This window comes from Stenella coeruleoalba (genome assembly GCF_951394435.1).
Source record: "Stenella coeruleoalba genome assembly, chromosome: 4".
Classification (NCBI taxonomy): domain Eukaryota; kingdom Metazoa; phylum Chordata; class Mammalia; order Artiodactyla; family Delphinidae; genus Stenella; species Stenella coeruleoalba.
In genome coordinates, this window is record NC_137149.1 from 52,538,456 (window position 1) to 52,562,940 (window position 24,485).

The 24,485-nt window shown below is 37.3% G+C and overlaps 1 protein-coding gene across 7 annotated transcripts in view; it reads left to right on the plus strand.

Annotated features, from left to right (window-relative positions):
- The window catches only part of TBC1D19 (TBC1 domain family member 19), a 199,872-nt gene that overhangs the window by 17,976 nt on the left and 157,411 nt on the right, over positions 1-24,485 (plus strand). For 4 of the 7 annotated variants that reach the window (XM_079919380.1, XM_079919382.1, XM_079919381.1 and 1 more), the window contains exons 2-3: positions 14,301-14,373; positions 15,352-15,397. In XM_079919380.1, coding sequence (XP_079775506.1) covers positions 14,301-14,373; positions 15,352-15,397 — 119 coding nt within the window. Of the gene's footprint in view, positions 1-10,706; positions 10,759-14,300; positions 14,378-15,351; positions 15,398-24,485 lie in introns of those variants that run through there. The other 3 variants (XM_079919384.1, XM_079919386.1, XM_079919385.1) reach the window with 3 other exon arrangements.

The following is a 24,485-nucleotide window of genomic DNA, read 5'->3' on the forward strand; positions in this document are numbered from 1 at the left end:
ACCTGGGCCACAGCAGTGAAAGCGCCAAGTCCTAACCCCTGGACCACCAGGGAATTCCCGTTCCATGGGGTTTTGCAGGTGTAGGCCTAAGGAATCTTTAGTGTAATGCATTCATTGAAAACATGTTTATGAAGTACTTACTATGTGATAAGTATTGTTTTGGTATAGAGATGAAAGACAAGTCCTCTAGAAACCTATAGTCCAGTGCAGTGGTTCTCAAAGTATGGTCTGTGGACCTGTGGTGGTCCCTAAGACCCTTTCAGGTCAAAACTATATTGTAAAATACAAAGGCCTTTTTTAAAAAAATTCACTGTGCTGACATTTGCACTGATGGTACAAAAGCAATGGTGATGGGTTTAAATCGGGGAACTAGTACCAAACTGTACTAGTAGTCATTGTATTCTTCACTGATATCCATTCACAGTTAAAAAAAAAAAAGTTTAATTTCAGTGTACTTGATCAAACAGTAAACAATTATTTTATTAAATCTTATTTCTTGAATATACACTTTTTAAATATCCTGTTTGAGGAAATGGAAATTATGCATAAGGTACTACTGCTGTATATTGAAATAAGATGATTATCTAGAGGAAAACCACTCTAGTGATTAACTAATTAACTGAGGTACAAGCTGAACTGCTTTTTTTTTTTTTTTTTTTTTTTAATGAAACATCTTTACTTGTAAGAGTAAACTATTGACAAACTGTTATTCAGACTTGGATATTTGGAAGATATTTTCTTTAAAAATGAGCAAAGTGAGCCTGTCACTTCAAGGAAAACTGTTATGTGTTGCCAGTGATAAAATCCAAGCTTTAAATAAAAATCAGATTCTGGAAAACTTGTATTATCACTGTGACTTTGATGGCTACTTAATACTTAAAGACTTTTCTGATGATATTGATGGTGATATTAACAAATGTTACTTTTTGATATTGTTTAATGAAATGTGTCCACTGCATCACTTACTTAATATACTTGAAATGATCAGTACATAATGTTACAAAATCATGTGTAGGTAGAAGATTGATTCAAAGTGCAAGGCAGATTGCCACATGTTTTTCTAATAAAGTCTGAAAAGTTTATTGATGTTCAGATTCCACATTGCAACTAATCTTTAGGAAACTACTACTTGTCAAATTTAGTGTACTATCAAAGGAGAATATCCACAGTATCTGAAAAGGATATTAAAATATCCTTCCCTTTTCCAGTTGCATATCTGTGTGACACTGACTTTCATATACATCAATCAAGACAACATAGTGCCATAGATGAAGTATCACAGCAGATTGAAAACTCCAGTTGTCTTTTACTATCCAAACATCAAAGACATTTGCAAAAATGTAAAACAGTGCCTCTTTCTCACTAATTTTTGTTTCTGAAAATACAGTTCTTTTAAATAAAAATATTTAGGTTAATATACAATGGATTTACATTGTTATTTTAAGATGAATTGACAATTTTTTTTTTTTTTTTTTGGCTGTGCGGGCCCTTTGTTGCAGTGCGCGGGCTTCTCTAGTTGCAGTGCATGGGCTTAGTTGGGGTATGTGGGATCTTAGTTCCCTGACCAGGGATTGAACCCAGACCCCCTACATTGGTAGTGCAGTCTTAACTACTGGACCACCAGGGAAGTCCCAACAAATATTTTTATTGTGGTAAAACATAAAATTTAGATTTTAACCATTTTTAACTGTACAGTTTAGTGGCATTAAGTACATTCACATTACTGTGCAACCATTATCACCATCCATCTCCAGAACTTTTTCATCATCCCAAGCTGAAACTCTGTACCCGTTAAACACTAACTTCCCATTCCTTCCTCCTCACAGTCCCTGGCTATTACCATTTTACTTTCTGTCTCTATGAATTTGACTATTCTAGATAGCTCATATAAGTGGAATCATACAGTATTTGTCTTTTTCTGACTGGCTTATTTTGCTTAGCATAATATCCTCAAGGTTTATCCATGTTGTAGATGTGTCAGAATTATCTTCCTTTTTTAAGGCTGAAGAGTATTCCATTATATGTACTACATTTTCTTTATCTATTCATTTATCTGTGGACACTTAGGTTGTTTAACTATTATGAATAATGCTGCTTTGAGCATGAGTGTACAAATATCTGTTCAAGTCCCTGCTTTCAGTTCTTTTGAGTATATATGTAGATTTGGAATTGTTGGACCATATGGAAATTCAATTTTTAATGTTTTCAGGAACTTCCATACTAATAAACAAATAGGTTTCATTTCTCTGTATTAGTTTCTAATACTGTAAATATCAGTAGATCTAATCTACATAAACAAAAGTAATCTTGGATCCTCAGTTATTTTTAGCAACTTTATTGGAGTATAATTGCTTTACATTGTTGTGTTAGTTGCTGCTGTATAACAAAGTGAATCAGCTATACGTATATATGTATCCCCGTATCACCTCCCTCTGGCACCTCCCTCTCACCCTCCCTATCCCAGCCCCTCTAGGTGGTCACAAAGCACCGAGCAGATCTCCCGGTGCTATGCGCTGCTTCCCACTAGCTATCTGTTTTACATTTGTCAGTGTATATATATCAGTGCCACTCTTTCACTTCGTCTCAGCTTACCCTTCCCCCTCCCTGTCTCCTCAAGTCCATTCTCTACATCTGCAACTTTATTCCTGTCCTGCCCCTAGGTTCTTCAGAACCACTTTTTTTTTTTAAGTTCATATATGTGTGTGTTAGCATACGGTATTTGTTTTTCTCTTTCTGACTTACTTCACTCTGTATGACAGACTCTAGGTCCATCCACCTCAATACAAATAACTCAATTTCGTTTCTTTTTATGGCTGAGTAATATTCCATTGTATATATGTGCCACATCTTCTTTATCCATTCATCTGTCAACAGACACTTAGGTTGCTTCCACGTCCTGGCTATTGTAAATAGTGCTGCAATGAACATTGTGGTACATGACTCTTTTTGAATTATGGTTTTCTTAGGGTATATGCCCAGTAGTGGGATTGCTGGGTCATATGGTAGTTCTATTTTTAGATTTTTAAGGAACCTCCATACTGTTCACTTTACATTCCCACCAAGAGTGCAAGAGGGTTCCCTTTTCTCCACACCCGCTCCGGCATGTATTGTTTGTAGATTTTTTGATGATGGCCATTCTGACCTGTGTGAGGTGATACCTCATTGTAGTTTTGATTTGCATTTCTCTAATGATTAGTGATGTTGAGCATCCTTTCATGTGTTTGTTGCAAATCTGTATATCTTCTTTGGAGAAATGTCTGTTTAGGTCTTCTGCCCATTTTTGGATTGGATTGTTTGTTTTTTTGATATTGAGCTGCATGAGTTGCTTGTATATTTTGGAGATTAATCCTTTGTCATTTGCTTCATTTACAAATATTTTCTCCCATTCTGAGGGTTATCTTTTCATCTTGTTTATGGTTTCTTTTGCTGTGCGAAAGCTTTTAAGTTTCATTAGGTCCCATTTGTTTGTTTTTATTTCCGTTTCTCTAGGAGGTGGGTCAAAAAGGATCTTGCTGTGATTTTTGTCATACAGTGTTCTGACTATGTTTTCCTCTAAGAGTTTTATAGTGTCTGGCCTTACATTTAGGTCTTTAATCCATTTTGAGTTTATTTTTGTATATGGTGTTAGGGAGTGTTCTAATTTCATTCTTTTATAAGTAGCTGTCCAGTTTTCCCAGCACCAGTTATTGAAGAGGCTGTCTTTTCTCCATTGTATGTTCTTGCCTCCTGTATCAAAGATAAGGTGACCATATGTGCATGGGTTTATCTCTGGGCTTTCTGTCTTGTTCCATTGATCTTTATTTCCATTTTTGTGCAAGTACCATGCTGTCTTGATTACTATAGCTTTGTAGTATAGTCCAATGTCAGGGAGCCTCATTCCTCCAGCTCTGTTTTTCTTTCTCAAGATTCCTTTGGCTATTAGGGGTCTTTGTGTTTCCATACAAATTGTGAAATTTTTTGCTCTAGTTCTGTGAAAAATGCCACTGGTAGTTTGATGGGGATTGCATTGAATCTGTGGATTGCTTTAGGTAGTATAGTCATTTTCACAGTGTTAATTCTTCCAATCCAAGAACATGGTATATCTCTCCATCTGTTTGTATAATCTTTAATTTCTTTCATCAGTGTGTTATAGTTTTCTTCATCCAGGTCTTTTGTCTCTTTAGATAGGTTTATTCCTAGGTATTTTATTCTTTTTGTTGCAGTGGTAACTGGAAGTGTTTCCTTAATTTCTCTTTCGGATTTTTCATCAGTAGTGTATAGGAATGCAAGAGATTTCTATGCGTTAATTTTGTATCCTACTGCTTTACCAAATTCATTGATTAGCTCTGCTAGTTTTCTGGTGGCATCTTTAGGATTCTCTATGTATAGTATCATGTCATCTGCAAACAGTGACAGTGTTACTTCTTCTCTTCTGATTTGGATTCCTTTTATTTCTTTTTCTTCTCTGATTGCTGTGGCTAAAACTTCCAAAACTATGTTGAATAAATGCAGTGAGAGTGGGCAACCTTGTCTTGTTCCTGATCTTAGTGGAAATGGTTTCAGTTTTTCACCATTGAGAATGATGTTGGCTGTGGGATTGTCATATATGGCCTTTATCATGTTGAGGTAAGTTCCTTCTATGCCTACTTTCTGGAGAGTTTTTATCATAAATGGGTGCTGAATTTTTTCGAAAGCTTTTTCTGCATCTATTGAGATGATCATATGGGTTTTATCCTTCAGTTTGTTAACATGGTGTATCACATTGACTGATTTGAGTAAATTGAAGAATCCTTGCATTCGTGGGAAAAACCGCACTTCATCATGGTGTGTGATCCTTTTAATGTGCTGCTGGATTCTTTTACTAGTATTTTGTTGAGGATTTTTACATCTATGTCCATTAGTGATATTGGCCTGTAGTTTTCTTTTTTTTGTAACATCTTTGTCTGATTTTGGTATCAGAGTGATGGTGGTCTCATAGAATAAGTTTGGGAATGTTCCTCCCTCTGCTATATTCTGGAAGAGTGTGAGAGGGATAGGCGTTAGCTCTTCTCTAAATGTTTGATAGAATTCACCAGTGAATCCATCTGATCCTGGGCTTTTGTTTGTTGGAAGATTTTAAGTCACAGTTTCACTTCCAGTGCTTGTGATTGGTCTGTTTATATTTTCTATTTCTTGCTGGTTCAGTCTCAGATGGTTGTGCTTTTTTAAGAATTTGTCCATTTCTTCCAGGTTGTCCATTTTATTGACATATATTTGCTTGTAGTAATCTCTCATGATCCTTTTTATTTCTGCAGTGTCAGTTGTTACTTCTCATTTATCATTTCTAATTTTGTTGATTTGAGTCTTCTCCCATTTTTTCTTAATGAGTCTGGCTAACGGTTTATCAATTTTGTTTATCTTCTCAAAGAACCAGCTTTTAGTTTTTTGATCTTTGCTCTTGTTTTCTTCATTTCGTTTTCATTGATTACTGATCAATCTTTATGATTTCTTTCCTTCTGCTAACTTTGGGGGTTTTTTGTTCTTCTTTCTCTGATTGCTTTAGGTGTAAGATTAGGTTGTTTATTTGAGATGTTTCTTGTTTCTTGAGATAGGATTGTATTGCTATAAACTTCCCTCTTAGAACAGTTTTTGCTGCATCCCATGGGTTTTGGGTCGTCGTGTTTTCATTGTCATTTGTTTCTAGGTATGTTTTGATTTCCTCTTTGATTTCTTCAGTGATCTCTTGATTATTTAGTAGCTTATTGTTCAGCCTCCATGTGTTTGTATTTTTTACAGTGTTTTCCCTGTAATTGATATCTAGTCTCGTAGTGTTGTGGTTGGAAAAGATACTTGATATGATTTCAGTTTTCTTAAATTTACCAAGTCTTGATTTGTGACTGAAGATATGATCTATCCTGGGGAATCTTCCATGAGCACTTGAGAAGAATGTGTATTCTGTTGTTTTTGGATGGAATGTCCTATAAATATCAATTAACTGCATCCTGTTTAATGTGTCATGTAAAGCTTGTGTTTCTTTATTTATTTTCATTTTGGATGATCTGGTCATCAGAGAAGGTGAGGTGTTAAACTCCCCTACTATTATTGTGTTACTGTCAATTCCCCCTTTTATGGCTGTTTGCTTTTGCCTTATGTACTGAAGTGCTCCTGTGTTGGGTGCATAAATATTTACAATTGTTATGTCTTCTTCTTGGATTGATCCCTTGATAGTTATGTAGTGTCCTTCTTGATCTCTTGTCATAGTCTTTATTTTAAAGTCTATTTTGTCTGATATGAGAATTGCTACTCCAGCTTTCTTTTGATTTCCTTTTGTGTGGAATATCTTTTTCCATCCCCTCACTTTCAGTCTGTATGTGTCCCTAGGTCTGAAGTGGGTCTCTTGTAGACAGCATATATATGGGTCTTGCTTTTGTATCCATTCAGCCAGTCTGTGTCCTTTGGTTGGAGCATTTAATCCATTTACATTTAAAGTAATTATTAATATGTATGTTCCTGTTACTGTTTTCTTAATTGTTTTGGGTTTGTTATTGTAGGTGTTTTCCTTCTCTTGTGTTTCCTGCCTAGAGAAGTTCCTTTAGCATTTATCATAAAGCTGGTTTGGTGGTGCTGAATTTTTTAGCTTTTGCTTGTCTGTAAAGGTTTTAATTCTCCGTCAAATCTGAATGAGATCCTTGCTGGGTAGAGTAATCTTGGTTGTAGTTTTTTCCCTTTCATCACTTTAAATATGTCCTGCCCCTCCCTTTTGGCTTGCTGAGTTTCTGCCAAAAGATAAACTGTTAACCTTATGGGGATTCCCTTGTATGCTATTTGTTGCTTTTCCCTTGCTGCTTTTAATATTTTTTCTTTGTATTTAAGTTTGATAGTTTGATTAATATGTGTCTTGGTGTGTTTCTCCTTGGGTTTTTCATGTATGGGACTCTCTGTGCTTTCTGGACTTGATTATTTCCTTTCCCATATTAGGGAAATTTTCAGCTATAATCTCTTCAAATATTTTCTCAGTCCCTTTCTTTTTCTTTTCTTCTGGGAGCTCTATAATTCGAATGTTGGTGCATTTAATGTGTCCCAGAGGTCCCTGAGACTGTCTTCAATTCTTTTCTTTCTTTTTTCTTTATTGTGCTCTGTGGTAGTTATTTCCACTATTTTATCTTCCAGGTCACTTATCCGTTTTTCTGCGTCAGTTATTCTGCTATTGATTTCTTCTAGAGAATTTTTAATTTCATTTATTGTGTTGTTCATCATTGTTTGTTTGCTCTTTAGTTCTTCTAGGTTCTTGTTAAATGGTTCTTGTATTTTCTCCATTCTATTTCTCAGATTTTGGATCATCTTTACTATCATTACTCTGAATTCTTTTTCAGGTCGACTGCCTATTTCCTCTTCATTTGTTTGGTCTGGTGGGTTTTTACCTTGCTCCTTCATCTGCTGTGTATTTCTCTGTCTTCTCATTTTGCTTAACTTACTGTGTTTGGGGTCTCCTTTTTGAAGACTGCAGGTTCATAGTTTCTGTTGTTTTTTGTGTCTGCCCCCAGTGGGTAAGTTTGCTTCAGTGGGTTGTGTAGGCTTCCTGGTGGAGGGGACTGGTGCTTGTGTTCTGGTGGATGAGTCTGGATCTTGTCTTTCTGGTGGGCAGGAATGCATCTGGTGATGTGTTTTGAGGTATCTGTGAACTTAGTATGATTTTAGGCAGCCTCTCTGCTTGTGGGCTGGTTGTGTTCCTGTCTTGCTAGTTGTTTAGCATGTGGGGTCCAGCACTGGAGCTTGGTGGCCGTTGAGTGGAGCTGGGTCTTAGCGTTGAGACAGAGATCTCTGGAAGAGCTCTTGTCGATTGATATTATGTGGGGCCGGGAGGTCTCTGGTGGTCCAGTGTCCTGAACTTGTCTCTCCCACCTCAGAGGCTCAGGCCTGACACCCGGCCTGAGCACCAAGCCACACGGCCAGGTATGTGGGGAGTTTCTTTTGGGAAGTCTGAGGTCTTCTGCCAGCGTTAGGTGTTCTCTAGGAGTTCTTCCCCATGTAGATGTATTTTTGATATATTTGTGGGGAAGAAGGTAATCTCCATGTCTTACTCCTCTGCCATCTTGAAGGTCCTCCCAGATCCTCAGTAATTTTTAAGAGTGAGGGTCCTGAGACTTAAAAGTTTGAGAATCAGTGGTTTAGTGGAATGAGTGAAGTAGAGTGGTAGGTTAGGAAGTTACTACAATAGAGGAAAAGTTGGACTGGACTTTGCTCAGACAAGGATGACCAGGGCGGTAAGGAGAATCTGTCATATGAAGAGATCTTGGAGAACCTAGAAATGTATGTGACCTTGAGAAGCTTTCAGGGAAGACACAGTAGTTAAATTCGAATATTTGAAGATCTCTCACAGAAAAGTGATTCAGCATATTTTCTGTGACCTTGGGGTGGGTCGGGGGGCACACATGGTGGTGGCAGATGCTAAGGGGAATCAATTTTAGTTCATAATAAAGGATTTTCTAACAGAATAGTTCAAAGATGGAATTGACTAAAGGTGGCGAAAGCTAGCTTAGAGTTTCTAAGTGAGAGTTTCTAAGCTAGAAAATCCCTTGGAGAAGAGAGTCAGTCATTAAATGGTTAGTCGACCTAGAAGAACTCTATAGTCCCTTCTAACCCTGAAATTCTGTGATTCTTCAGGCACAGAAAGATGAAGCCCAGGATTGGCACAGTGGCATCATGAGAGGTGGAGAGGATGGGACATCTTTAGAGAGAATCAGAGGGTTTTTGGAACCCTTTTTGTAAACCTTCCTCTGCCTTGGTTTGTGCTTCATGAGTATTTAGCCTCAGTTTATCTCCTGGCTTTTTTGACCCCACCACGACTTCAGCCACTTTGCTTCTCCAGTTTCCTTTACTCACCAAGTTTAGAAATTTAAGATTGCCAGTGAGCAATGCTTTGGATTAAGCCTGTTCTGGTGGAAGTAGAACGAAACTGGATATGCGCCACCAGGGAAGCCCCCCAAGTGGTTTTAGAACTATGCTCTGTTATATCCAAGGATTCTGAAAACATTCTATTCACTTAAAAATACTTAATTTAGTCATTATATTAAGAAACAACACTCTTTCAAATGCATTGTTATATCAAATACTCCATAATCCACTATTGTGATTTCACATTAACTTGTTTCTGCATAGATCTTAGAGGAAGAAAAACCAAAACCCTGTTTATTTCATCTCTTCATATGTTTGTTTGGACACTTAGAAATGTGTCATTGGTGAGGAAGGCTGTAAATCTGCACTGATCTTTCCAAATATTTGGGCTTGCACATGTCTACTTATGGTACGTTGTACAAGTGAGGTAGTACTGCAGGGGGTATACAGTGACAGGCATGGGCCAGGCCGAGTGAAGGTGCATCTGCTCAACACGAGCCCCCATCCAGGTGCACTGCTGAGATATGGAACAACATCTGATGTGAGAACACGTCACATGGTAGTAATACTATGTGATGCATAGTTTCAGCAGTTCTAGGTATCAGAAGCCCTTTTCTGATGTTTGTATTTGTGATAAATACTTTTAGTGATTTGTCTTCAAAATAAAAAATTCCAGCTGCATACTTCTCTTTTGATTTCCTGCAGCAGTTTGTTTGGGAGTGCTGAGATTGCCAGGAGGGCTGTTAACAATGTAAACACCTATCTCTGTGAATCAGGATCTTTTTTTTTTTATTGAGCAAATAAAACAAAATACAAAAATAAATTAGGTATTGAGACCATAGCAGAATAAAGCTGTGCCTTTTTAATGTTAATCATACCTTAGTCAATGAGAAAAGACTCATTGTTTTCATTGTCTAGTAGTATCACTTTCAACGTGTTTTATATAATTGGGTTCCGATAGGGTTCAGATTTCATTTGAAAGAAAGGATTATGCTGCTAAAACATGTTTGAGAATTGCTGTGCCTTATCACGTTGCCCTCCTGTCACTGTCCTGCTTCTGAGTCTCAAATTTCTCAAGATTCTTACAATTAGCTTAGATGATTAATGAATTTTGATTTGCCTTTGATATCAAAAAGTATATCTAGGAGGACTTCCCTGGTGGCACAGTGGTTAAGAATCCGCCTGCCAATGCAGGGGACACGGGTTTGAGCCCTGGTCTGGGAAGATCCCACATGCTGCGGAGCAACTAAGCCCGTGCGCCACAACTATTGAGCCTGCGCTCTAGAGCCCGTGCACCACAACTACTGAGCCCGCCTGCTGCAGCTACTGAAGCCCGTGTGCCTTCAGCCTGTGCTCTGCAACAAGAGAAGCCACTGCTATGAGAAGCCCGTGCACCGCAACGAAGAGTAGCCCCTGCTTGCCACAACTAGAGAAAGCCCGCGCGCAGCAACGAAGACCCAACGCAGCCAATAAATAAATAAATAAATTTATATTAAAAAAATGTATATCTAGGATATCTAGCAACTTGAAGTATTGAAAATGCTTAGGAGGAATAATCATGTTTTTCTCTTGAAATTCTTTAAATTTTGCTACTTCTGGGTCATTTCCAAATACAGACTTAGTAAAAAGAAAACCTATTTCCTTTTGCCTTGATACTGTTGAATAATAAGAAGGGTTTTGCAGCTTTTAAAATCCTAGGAATTACAGACTGGAAACCGGTCTCTTCAGTTAAACATAAGTTTTATAAAGTTCCTTGTTTATTTGAGGGGAAATTAGTTGAAAAGGATAGAACATGGTTTGGTCAATATAATTTTGTCAAGCAACAGTTAATGACAAGTAACACTTGGGATGCAGAAATGAAGACATGGTCTTGCCTTTGAATTTAAGAGTTAAAAAGAGAAATAGGTGAGCTGAAAATTACAGTGTAATTGGGTAAGTGCTCTCACAGAGGAATAGCATGTACTATTTGCAGGTAGCAGGTGAGGTAGTTGGGAAAGGAGGTGATATTTGAAGGATGTCTGGAAGTGGAAGCTAGTAGGTATTTGCCAAGGTGTTGAGGGAGCTCTTATATCTGAGGAAACAATATGAACAAAAGCCTGGAACCCTAAAGTATTTGACATTTGGGGTATCAGTGATTATAGCTCTCTGTGGCTAGAGTGTAGGACGTCACGGAGAAGGTGTGAAAAAAGAGGATGTTGTTGGCTTGGTGGAGCAGCAGCTGATGAATTTGGAGAGATAAGTTGGTCTACATTGTGAAGGTCCCAGTGTGTGCTGTTGAAAAGTTTAGATTTCTTATATATGCTGTGGAGATCCACAGCCGAGAAAGACTTATGTTTTAGGAAGAAAATGCTGGAATATGGATTGGAAAAGGGAGAAATTGGTTCATTTATTCAATAAACATTTATTGAGCATCTACTATGTGGAAGTAACTATTCTAGGCACTTAAGATACAAAGGAGAACAACAAAAAAAGATATCTGCCCAGGTCGAGCTTACCACTTCTAATGTAGGGAGATAGTATACCAATAAACATAGTAAATAAATCATACAGTATACTAAGAGGCATAAATGCTAAGAAAGAAGAGAAAGTAGAGTAAGGTGGTGTGAAAATGCCAGGTGGGGGGTAGTTGCAATTTAAATAAGGTGGCAGCACTACTATATATAAAATAGATAACTAATAAGGACATACTGTATAGCACAGGGAACTCTACTCAATACTCTGTAATGGCCTATGTGGGAAAATAATCTAAAAAAGAGTGGAGATATGTATATGTATAACTGATTCACTTTGTTGTACACCTGAAACTAACACAACATTGTAAATCAACTATACTCCAATTAAAAACAAGAAGAAAGTACACATACCAGATGGGAAGCTGGCCATGTTTCTTCCTCCTTGACCTATAAACAGAAAAATCAGGTTGCCTTAATAAAGTGGGACTTTATTTTATTTTTTTTGTGGTACGCAGGCCTCTCCCCGGGGACTTTATTTTATTTTATTTTATTTTATTACGGTACGCGGGCCTCTCACCGTTGTGGCCTCTCCCGTTGCGGAGCACGGGCTCCGGACGCACAGGCTCAGCGGCCATGGCTTACGGGCCCAGCCACTCCGCGGCATGTGGGATCTTCCCGGACCGGGGCACGAACCCTCGTCCCCTGCAGGTGGACTCTCAACCACTGCGCCACCAGGGAAGCCCTAAAGTGGGACTTTAGAATGGAGAGAAGGAATAGATTGGGAGGATGTATTTTTCTTTTTCCTTTTTTTGCCCTGTTTGTTGTAAAGTAAAACACAAACAGAAGCTACACAAAACAAATCTATAATGTAATGAATTATTATAAGATGAACGACTTTAAACAACCACCCTGGTAAAAAAGTGAAATGTTGCCAGCCACACCAGAAACCTCTCCATTTGTCACAACCCAATCACAAGTCCCTCCCTCCCAGAGGACCTGATTTTTATGGTAATCACTTTGCTGCATTTCTTGATAGTTTCATTAACCAAATGTATATCCCTGGATGCTCTGAGTTTTGCCAACTAAAAAAAGATTATTTGATATACCTTTTAAGTCTTTTAAAATCTACAGGCTTTCTCTCCTTCCTTTTTTTTTTCTCCCTTACAATTGATCAGCTGAAGAACTGGGCTGTTTGACCTTTAGGATTTCTCACAACCTGGATTTTTCTGATTACACACTCATGGTGCAGCTTGTATGACGTAGAAGTTGACAGTTGGACCCAGAGTCTTTGATCAGGCTCAGGTGCCATCTCAGTGACCACGACTATTGGCACTGGAGTCTTCTTTCATTGAGAAGCACATAATTGCTGGTTGTCTTTTTGCAAAGTTAATAGCTGTTTCTGCTCAATGCCTAGAATTGATTAGGGATTGCAAAACAGTGATATTCTAATTATATCATATCTGTTTTAGTTATTAGCTGGAATATTTTTATAAAGAGACATTTCCCATTATCTATTATTTGGTTACCAAGTGGTACAGTTCCTGTAGGAAAGGCAGGCTAGATAAATGCCTTTTCATTTATCAGTTTTCAAGGTAATAAGTTGGTTCCCTGTCATCCTCAATTTTTATTACTCTATCAAGTTTTTCTCCTCAGAAAGGGAGAAAGGGAGCCCTGGCTGGCCAGTTTCAAGAATTCATAGGTGCTAGGCTGCGCCAGTGTCTTCAGATCTCATCTGCTATATTGGATTAGACAAAACCCCTCCCATTGTCAGCTCCTGTTCTAAAATTAGCTCATCATATGTTCCAGTGAACACTTGCTGGCTATTTCGGGGTTCTCCTCTTTTCATATCTATCAGATACTCCTCTGCTTTTTCCTGTGTAGATGCTAATACCATACAGGTTATGTGGCTGTTGGTTTGTCCACAACTGCTTATATTTTAGGTTTATGAGGAATATCTTATCACCAAGTTTGGTTGTAAATGTTTTCCATGGAATTTTGGTTTTGCTCTCTAGTTGCTTCGTCTGTTTTTATGTGGAGATCAGGAAGATTAAAAAAAAAAATCGCACTGCCACCAATGCCGTCTTCCCAGAAAGGGGTTGAATCGTAGAAGAATTAGAGTAGAATTGAGAATAACAAAAGTTTCTGAGTTGGAAGATTTGGTGAATGGTAATTTCATGGATGAGGATTAAAAATAGAAGAGGAGAAAGGTAGTAAGTGGAAGATAAGATCAGTTTTTGATTTCTTAGATTTAAAATGCTTATGAGATACCCTAATAGAAAAACCTTCTTAAAAAATATGCTTCTAGAATTTGATAGAGAGAGCTAGGTGATGAAAGATGAACACTTCAAAGGTAACTGAAGCCATTATAAGTTGGAGAAATTAGTATTTTTGGTAAAAATTACAGTGTGAAAAACCAGTAGAATAGAAATCATGCAATTGAAGATGAAAGAGACACTAATAAGCATTTGTGAGTGAGTAGTTTTATGTATTTTCCATAAATATGTACAACAAATGCAGGTTTACAGAGCAGCGATCCAAAGATGACACTGTTCAAAGCTCCAGTTATATGGATGCAACAGAGTTTTTGGTTATTAGGTGAATCCAGGTGCTATATATGCTAAGTATAATATTAAGAGAATGAATTTATAAAATCTGAGTATTTTTCCTATTAGAAAAATAGATGTTAAATGTTCATAAAAATAAAATGCTTAGGTGAAGATGTTAACTATTCATAAGCTACAAGATTTAATATTTTAAGTAGTCTATAGTATATTATCACAGGTCCTCTATTTCAAGAATGGGTGAAAAAGTCTTCTCTCTTATGAGCTATTCCAGATACTCCGATGCTCTGACCTCAAAATGGAGTTTTTAAATAGTGTGCACATTTGGACATTCCTTTTTAAAACTTTCATTAGCATTAAATATCATCCCAAATGACTTACTTTTGACCTCTGTCTTTTCCTTTCTTCTTTTCCTTCTTCTTTCTAAAATTAGGCCAGTCTTCAGAGACCTGAGATTAAACTTGAATCACTAAAAGAAGATATTAAGGAATTCTTTAAAATATCAGGTTTGTAAGTTGCTTTTTTTTCCTTCTCGGATTCTTTAAGGCAAAATAAGGAAATACTTTATTCTGAGGGAACACTGTATCCACAGCCAATTACTCAGCCAAAATTGTGTAACAGTCACGGGATAGGTTTCTATTTGGGGAGAATTAGAACTTTCAGATATTTCTGCAGAAATGCTGCAAAAATTCAGGAACACTGTGGGAATGACTGCTTTACATTAATCAGTTTTAAATACTGTTTACCTTCCTGGTCAAAATACATCCTGAATGTATTAAGAATCTCCATAGCTAAGTAACTTGACTTTTACCTTTCATTTGTGGCTTTTTTCCTTCTCTGCTTCTTTTCTCTCCCATGTTTCTTTTCTCTCCTCTTTTCTACCCTTTCAAAGAAAACAGAAGAAAATCCCAACTTTTTTAGAGCAAGCAGTTTAGCAGCCCTTGCACTGGGAACTGAGATATTAAGTGGTTTACTTGCCCGTATAAGTTCAAGTAGTTAGCAGCCAAGCGAACTGATCTGACTGATGGTGCCTCATAATAATCTACTTCTCTTGTTTAGGAGTTTAATGACTAGTTAATTGTTACGAATTACTTGTAATCTTTGTCAAGTGCCTGGCTGTTTCTTGCCCTTCCCTTGGCACATTTCTCGTAGCTCTGGTAGCGCGATGGCCCAAGATTTTGGCATTCATTGAGTACCTTAACAGTGGAAGAAGGAAATATTCTTCTCATCTTAAGAAAATGGTGCCATAGTTTTATAAGAATAAATCATGTTGATGACTTTGCTACTTAGTGTTAGCCAAGGGATATTGGTAAATATATAAGAAATAATTCCTTAGTATAACACTTTACACAGCAACTGGAAGTTGATAAAGTTCTTTCACCAATGAATGTAATGTTAAAGTTTTTGTGAGATAAATTTAATTATGATGTATGTTTATTTTTAAAACTAATATGTTTGTATGTTTTACTCCTTTTTTTTAATAGGTTGGGAGAAGAAACTTCAGAATGCTGTGTACAGTGAACTGAGTGTGTGAGTTTTTCCTACCTATTTTGAGATACTCTTATGTTTAGCTGTATTTGCTTTGTAAGTAACGAATATAGTATTGCTATGTGTACTCAGTGTTATTATTTCTCATTAGTATTTAAATGGCATTTCAAGTAAGTTAATACTATTAAAAATTACAGTCTTGCCTGAGAATTAATAGGTGGGGTTTTTTATTGCCAACATTTTTATACTAATTCATTTATCCAGTGTAATTAGGAAATATGATATTTCTCATAAGTTAATATTTTGGATAATTTAAGCTTACCAATGTTCTTTTTATTGTTGCCATTTTGGATCTTATCCTTCTGTCTTTGTAAACTGATCATTTTAAACACAATTAACTCTTTTTTTAAAAAATTGGTGTCATTATTAAGAACATTAATGTGTTTATTTATCTGGATTTGTTCTCAGAGTCTGCTGAAGTGTACAGAACTATTTGTCATTACAAAAAATATAGATCCCAAATGTTAGCTTTTGTAGTTTATTTAATGTTCTATTATTCATCAGTTATTTATTTCTAGCACTATGCCAGGCACTGGGAATATAGCATAGAACAATGAACACAATTTCTGCCTTCATGGAGTTTATAATCTAACAGAGTTCTTAAGTCTTTTTTTCTTTTCTTTTCCTGCTATCAATGTGTCTCTAGCATTCTCTAGTTTCTCACACTCCCATTTCCAATTTGCTCCTTCTAATCTGCTGTTAACTGGGAAATGAGATAACCCAGTTTACCAGAATTGTCTGTAAAACAAAGAGACTCAGATGAATGCTTGTGGATTTGTGCTTAGACACGTTTTTGTTTTTTAAATTTATTTATTATTTTATTTTTGGCTGCGTTGGGTCTTCGTTGCTGCGCGCGGGCTTTCTCTAGTTGTGGTGATTGGGGGGCTACTCTTGGTTGTGGTGAACAAACTTCTCATTGCAGTGGCTTCTCTTGTCGCAGAGCACGGGCTCTAGGTGGGCGGGCTTCAGTAGTTGCAGCACATGGGCTCAGTAGTTGTGGTTCACGGGCTCTAGGGCGCAGGCTCAGTAGCTGTGGTGCACGGGCTTAGTTGCTCCACGGCATGTGGGATCTTCCTGGACCAGGGCTTGAACCCGTGTCCCCTGCATTGGCAGGCATATTCTCAACCACTGCGCCACCAGGGAAGCCTGACACACATTTTTAAAATTAGTATTTGCTTCTTCGGTTATTGCTATCTTCTGAGTTGGTTTTTGACCTCTTAAATAACATCACATATAAAATGCTATCTATTAACTAAAGTTGATTGTGATCATGCCTTTGGTTCTAGTCACCAAAGGAAAAGACATTTATCATGACAAGTAAGGTTTCAAAGTTCCCCAAATGTAGTAGAAATACCACGGGTTGATTAGACTAATATGGACATGCTGATTTGTCTCTCTGCCTGTTAAAGCTTGTAACTTCAGTGTCTTTGTCTCTGATATGGGCAGAATAAAAGCATCTGCTGTGTATAATTCCAAATATTAGATTTTCATCTGCGGAGATATTACTGATGATTGCTATTTTTGTGGCATAATGCATTCCTGAAAATTGTTCTATGAGACAGAGTGCCTTTTTACTTGCTGGCAGGGACAGCATTTCATTCATTGTCATATCTTTGATATCCTACATAATAGACGTTAAATAAATATTTTATTTTGAATAACTTGTTGAGATATTTGAAGGAGCCCAATAATACTACCTCTTTCCTCACTTGGGTTCTGAACAAATTGAGAAAATAAAATAAAATATAAAGGCAAATGGGGGATCAAAATTATACTTTTATTTGTGGTAAAGACTGGGTAGGAGGACATAGCTTAGTGCAAGAGCAAAATAAGCTGTTTAACTGAACTCTAGGCTTAAATAGACTTAACCTTCTAGTTAAATAGCGTTGGTGAGTGTGTTCAGCTTAGTCTTCCAAAATTTAAAAGTTGGAGAAGGCATTAAACCTCTTCTGTGGTGTAGTGAGTAAAGCCCTGGAGAGAGGCCAAGAATGTTACGGTGAGGGAGCTCTTTTCATGTGGAAGGGCACATCTGGAGTGGGAAGAAGTGTTTCCTAACATAAGTCAGAAGAATAAAGTGGACTTAGCACATTCTGTTGCATTTTTCATTGGCAAAAACCACGATGGATAAGTAAAGAAAGCAAAAGTGAAGTAGAAATATTTATTGTTAAGTAATTGGAACTGAAAAAAAATCCATACTCTCATTACTAATAGAAGTGTGGACATGTGAGCTCTACAGATCATACATGGAATTTGCTCATGTCATTTTACTTATTTTGGTAAACATTCCAAATATTTTAGTCAGGTTTTTTTTTTTTTTTTTTGTGGTACGCGGGCCTCTCAACGCTGCGGCCTCTCCCGTTGTGGAGCACAGGCTCCGGACGCACAGGCTCAGTGGCCATGGCTCACGGGCCCAGCCGCTCCGCGGCATGTGGGATCTTCCCGGACCGGGGCACGAACCCGTGTCCCCTGCATCGGCAGGCGGACTCTCAACCACTGCGCCACCAGGGAAGCCCTAGTCAGATATTTATTTAACAAATATAGCAGAAAATCTTCTGTGTTCTGTTATTACATGAAACTTGTAACTCTAGCCCAGGTTAGTTCTTCCCACTTCAAAACTGCCTACTTTGTTTAACTATTATTGTGTTAATAACCACTTAATATTATGTTGATGATAATTTACATTGATTGAATGCTTATTTTATGTCCAGCACTGTGGTAAGCACTTTTAGGTATTACCTTGTATTAGGTAGTCTTTATAACCACCCTATGAAGTAGAATTTATAATTATCATCATTTTACAGAAGAGAAAAATGAGTCTTAGACCACTTAAGTAACTTGCTGAAGATCATATAGCTTGTAAATGGCAGTGCTAGGGTTTCACCTCTAGCTGTCTGATTCTAAAGCCATACATTTTACTACATTTCACATATACAGTAAATCCCCTACATATGAACCTTCAGGCTGAGAACTTTCAAAGATGTGAACGTGCCTTCGCATGTCCAATTACATAAATTAGTTCACGTGTCTGGCATACATTGTCACATGCGTGCATCCTCTACAAGTGGTTGTGCTTTTGTGTACTTTACTGTACAGTACTGTATACTGTATAGAGTACAGTAGTACAGTATCTTTATTTCAAGCTAGATCTGCAAAAGGACAACTTCATTGAACTCCTTGCTGTGCAACAAGAGGAGCTTTCTAATGAAGACCTGATGTAATTGGAGGCCCAGGGAAAGGACGAAGAGAGACAAGAGGAAGAAGAGATAACTGAAAAGCCGAAGAGATTCACGACATAGGAAACGGCAAGAGGATTTTCTTTATTTGAGGAGGCACTGTTAGTTTGTGAGGCACAGGACCCGAACATAGAATGGTACACGAAGGTTGCAGCAGCCGTTCAGAATGCAATCCAGTGCTACCGTGTCATCTTCGATGAGAAAAAAAGAGCTACTACCCAGACATCACTGGATCGGTTTTTCAAGAGAGTAGATAGAACTGAATCCAGCAAGGAACCAGAACCTGTGCCGTCAGTGTCAGGCATGAGTGAAATTGCAGCTTGCCCTCCATCTCCTATTGCTGACGATCCTTCAGCTCTACCATCTCCCACCTCCTCTCCCTCCTCCAGTCAGTAACTCTTCTTGCCTGTTCACTCGATGCCAGCCCCTGTATGCCAGCTGTTGTACTGTACTACTGTACTTTTCAAGGTGCTGTACTGTTAAGATTAAAAATGTTTTCTTTACTTTTTGTGTTTGTTTTTTATGTATTATTTGTATGAAAAGTATTATAAACCTATTACAGTTTGGAACTATATAGCTGATTGTATTAGTTGGGTAGCTAGGCTAACTTTGTTGTTCTTACCAACAAATTGGACTTACGAACGCACTCTCGGAACAGAACTCGTTCGTATGTAGGGGACTTACTGTATTTACATCTTGTTTCTCACCTAGATTAAAAGTGTTCTGAAACAAGAATTATGTCTTACATTTCTTTGAGTATCTCCTATAGCATCAAATAAATGACGTTGAATCAGCAAGTAGTTACTGAGCCACCCACCAATGCTGGCGCAAAATAAATATTTGTTGAATTGAGGACACTTAGTACAACTGTTAATCCTAAACTTACTGTAAAGATTTAGAAAATGTACCGATTTCTTTGTATCCTATTCTTTACTGTATTTTGTGTAGAGCAGTTTATAAAGGATTAGAAGACCTATTGTTTTCCCTTAAGGAATATAAATTAAAGAAATATATAAACCTTTTTAAACCTTCTATATATGTATATATTATAAAAAAACATGTACTGTAGTCTACTGCTATAGTAGATATATGCAAGTATCTACCATACCTTGGAGAGGTATAAATGCTGAACTACAGTGGGCCCAAAATGGAAAGATTTTAGATAATGAGTACCTTACACTAGACCACAAGATTGGGTAAGTCTTTATAGACATTCACGGTGTTCTCTGGAAGAGTCCTCAGGTGGTAGACCTGGACACCTCCAAAGTGTCCTAATCATAGCTCTTCTTTGCCCTCTTAGTTGTTTGTTTGTTTTTTATGTTTATTGGAGTATAATTGCTTCACAATACTGTGTTAGTTTCTGTTGTACACCAAAGTGAATCAGCCATATGCATACACATGTCCGCATATCCTCTCCCTCTTGAGCCTCCCTCCCACCCTCCCTATCCCACCCCTCTAGGTCATCGCAAAGCACCGAGCTGATCTCCCTGTGCTACGCTGCTGCTTCCCACTAGCTAACTATTTTACATTAGGTGGTGTATATATGTCGATGCTACTCTCATTTCACCACAGCTTCCCCCTCCCACCCCGTGTCCTCAAGTCCATTTTCTATGTCTACTTCTTTATTCCTGCCCTGCAACTGGGTTCATCAGTACCATTTTTTTTTTTTTTTTTTAGATTCCATACATATGTGTTAGCACACGGTATTTGTTTTTCTCTTTCTGACTTACTTCACTCTGTATGACGGTCTCTAGGTCCATCCACCTCACTACAAATAACTCAATTTCATTTCTTTTTATGGCTGAGTAATATTCCATTGTATACATGTGCCACATCCTCTCCATCCATTCATCTGTCGATGGACACAAAGGCTGTTTCCGTGTCCTGGATATTGCAAATAGAGCTGCAATGAACACTGTGGTACATGACTCTTTCTGAACTATGGTTTTCTCAGGGTATATGCCCAGTAGTGGGATTGCTGGGTCATATGGTAGTTCTGTTTTAGGTTTTTTAAGGAACCTCCATACTGTTTTCCATAGTGGTTGTAACAATTTACATTCCCACCAACAGTGCAAGAGGGTTCCCTTTTCACCACAACCCTTCCAGCATTTATTGTTTTTAGATTTTTTGATGATGGCCATTCTGACCATTATGAAGTGATACCTCATTGTGCTTTTGATTTGCATTTCTCTAATAATTAATGATGTTGAGCATCTTTTCATGTGCCTCTTGGCCATCTGTATGTCTTCCTTGGTGAGTCTAGTTAGGTCTTCCGCCCATTTTTTAATTGGAATCTTTGTTTTTTTGACATTGAGCTCCATGAGCTGTTTGTATATTTTGTAGATTAATCCTTGGTCTGTTGTTTAATTTGCAACTATTTTCTCCCATTCTGAGGGTTGTCTTTTTGTCTTACTTATGGTTTCCTTTGTCATGCAAAAGATTTTAAGTTCAGTTAAGTTCCATTTGTTTATTTCTGTTTTTCTGTTATTCTAGGAGATGGGTCAAAAAAGATCTTGTTGTGGTTTATGTCAAAGTGTGTTTTTCCTATGTTTTCCTCTAAGAGTTTTATAGTGTCTGGTCTTAAATTTAGATCTTTAATCCATTATGAGTTTATTTTTGTGTATGGTGTTAGGTAGTGTTCTAATATCATTCTTTATGTGTAGCCGTCCAGTTTTCCCAGCACCACTTATTGAAGTGGCTGTCTTTTCTCCATTGTATGTTCTTGCCTCTTTCTCGTAAATTAGGTGACCATATGTGCGTGGGTTTATCTCTGGGCATTCTATCCTGTACCATTGATCTATATTTCTGTTTTTGTTTCAGTACCATACTGTCTTGACTACTGTAGCTTTGTGGTATTGTTTAAAGTCAGGGAGCCTGATTCCTCCAACTCTGTTTTTCTTTTTCAAGATTGCTTTGGCTCTTCGGGGTCTTTTGTGTTTCCATATGAATTGTAAAATTTTTTGTTCTAATTCTGTGAAGAATGCCATTGGTAGTTTGATAGGGATTGCATTGAATCTGTAGATTGCTTTGGGTAAGTATAGTCATTTTCAGAATATTGGTTCTTCCAATCCAAGAGCATAGTATATTTCTCCATCTGTTTATGTCATCTTTGATTTCTTTCATCAGTGTTTTATAGTTTTCTGAATACAGGTCTTTTGCCTCCTTAGGTAGGTTTATTCCTAGGTATTTTATTCTTTGTGCTGCGATGGTAAATGGGATTGTTTCCTTAATTTCTTGTTCTGATTTTTCATCGTTGGTGTATAGTAATGCAAGTGATTTCTGTGCATTAATTTTGTATCCTGCCACCTTACCGAATTTATTGGTTAGTTCTAGTAGTTTTCTGGTGGCATCCTTAGGATTTTCTCTGATTGTGTCATGTCACCTGCAAAGAGTGACAGTTTTACTTCTTTTCCAATTTGTATTCCTTTTATTTCTTTTTTTTCTCTGGTTGCCATGGCCAGGAAATCCAAAACTATGTTGAATAAAAGTGGCGAGAGTGGACATCCTTGTCTTGTTCCTGATCTTAGTAGAAATGGCTTCAGTTTTCACCATTGAGAACGATGTTGGCTGTGGGTTTGTCATATATGGCCTTTACTGTGTTGAGGTAGGTTCCCTCTGTGTTCATTTTCTGGAGAGTTTTTATGGGTGTTGAATTTTGTCAAAAGCTTTTTCTTCATCTATTGAGATGATCATACGGTTTTTATTCCTAAATTTGTTAATGTGGTGTATCGCATTGATTGATTTGCGTATACTGAAGAATCCTTGCATCCCTGGGATAAATCCCACTTGATCATGGTGTATGAACTGTTTAAAGTGTTGTTGGATCCTGTTTGCTAGTATTTTGTTGCGGATTTTTGCGTCCATGTTCATCAGTGATATTGGCCTGTAATTTTCTTGTTTTGTGATATCTTTCTCTGGTTTTGATATCAGGGTGATGGTGGCCTCGTAAAATGAGCTTGGGAGTGTTCCTTCCTCTGTAATTTTTTGGAAGAATTTGAGAAGGATCAGTGTTAGCTCTTCTCTAAATGTTTGATAGAATTCGCCTGTGAAGCCTTCTGGTCCTGGACTTTTGTTTGTTGGAAGATTTTTAATTACAGTTTCAATGTCATTACTTGTGATAGGTATGTATATATTTTCTAATTCTTCCTGGTTCAGTTATGGAAAATTGTACCTTTTCAAGAATTTGTCCATTTCCTCGTGTTTGTGCATGTTTTTGGCATATAGTTGTTTGTAGTAGCCTCTTACAATCCTTTGTATTTCTGCCGTGTCAGTTGTGATTTCTCCTTTTTCCTTTCTAATTTTATTGATTTGCGTCCTCGCCCTTTTATTCTTGATGAGTCTGGCTAAGGGTTTATCAATTTTTATCTTCTCAAAGAACAAGCTTTTAGTGTTATTGATCTTTCCTATTGTTTTCTTCGTTTCTATTTCATTTATTTCTTCTCTGATCTTTATGATTTCTTTCCTTCTACTGACTTTGGGTTTTCTTTGTTCTTCTTTCTCTAGTTGTTTTAAGTGTAGGGTTAGATTGTTTACTTGAGATTTTTCTTATTTCTTGAGGTGAGATTGAATTGCTATAAACTTCCCTCATAGAACTGCTTTTGCTGTGTCCCATAGGTTTTGGGTCATCGTATTTTTATTGTCATTTGTTTGTATATATTTTAAACTTTCTTCTTTGATTTCTTCAGTGATCTCTTGATTATTTAGTAGTGCACTGTTTAGCCTCCATGTGTTTGCGCTTTTTACAGTTTTTTTTCCCTGTGATTGATTTCCAGTCTCATAGCATTGTGGTCAGAAAAGATGCTGGATACGATTTCAATTTCCTTAAATTTTCCAAGGTTTGATTTGTGACCCAAGATGTGATCTATCCTGGAGAATGTTCCATGTGCACTTGAGAAGAAAATGTATTCTGCCACTTTTGGGTGGAATGGTCTATAAATATCAATTAAATCTGTGTGGTCTATTGTGTCATTTAAAGCTTGTGTTTCCTTATTTATTTTCTGTTTGGGTGATCTGTCCGTTGGTGTAAGTGGGATGTTAAAGTCCCCTGATATTATTGTGTTACTGCCGATTTCTCCTTTCATGGTTGTTAGCATTTGCCTTATGTATTGAGGTGCTCCTCAATGTTTATTGGGTGCATAAACATTTATAATTGTTATATCTTCTTCTTGGATTGATCCTTGGATCATTATGTAGTGTCCCTCCTTATCTCTTGTAACAATCTTTACTTTAAAGTCTACTTTATCTGATATGAGTATTGCTGCTCCAGCTTTCTTTTGATTTCCATTTTCATGGAATATCTTTTTCCATCCCTTCACTTTCACTCTGTATGTGTCCCTAGATCTGAAGTGGGTCTCTTGTAGGCAGCATATATATGGGTCTTGTTTTCATATCCATTCAGTCAGTCTGTGTCTTTTGGTTGTAGCATTTAATCCATTTACATTCAAGGTTATTATCGATATGTATGTTCCTATTACCATTTTCTTAATTGTTTTGGGTTTGTTTGTTATTTTGGGGAGGATTTGTTTTTGTGGGTCTTTACTTCTCTTGTGTTTCCCGCCTAGAGAAGTTTCTTTAGCATTTGTTGTAAAGTTGGTTTGATGGTGCTGAATTCTCTTAGCTTTTGCTTGTCTGAAAAGCTTTTAACTTCCCCATCCAATCTGAATACGATCTTTGATGGCTAGAGTAATCTTGGTCGTAGGTTTTTCTCTTTCATCACTTTAAGTGTATCCTGCCACTCCCTTCTGTCTTGCAGAGTTTCTGCTGAAAAATCAGCTGATAACCTTATGGCGATTCCTTTGTAGGTTATATTTTGTTTTGCCCTTGCTGCTTTTAATATT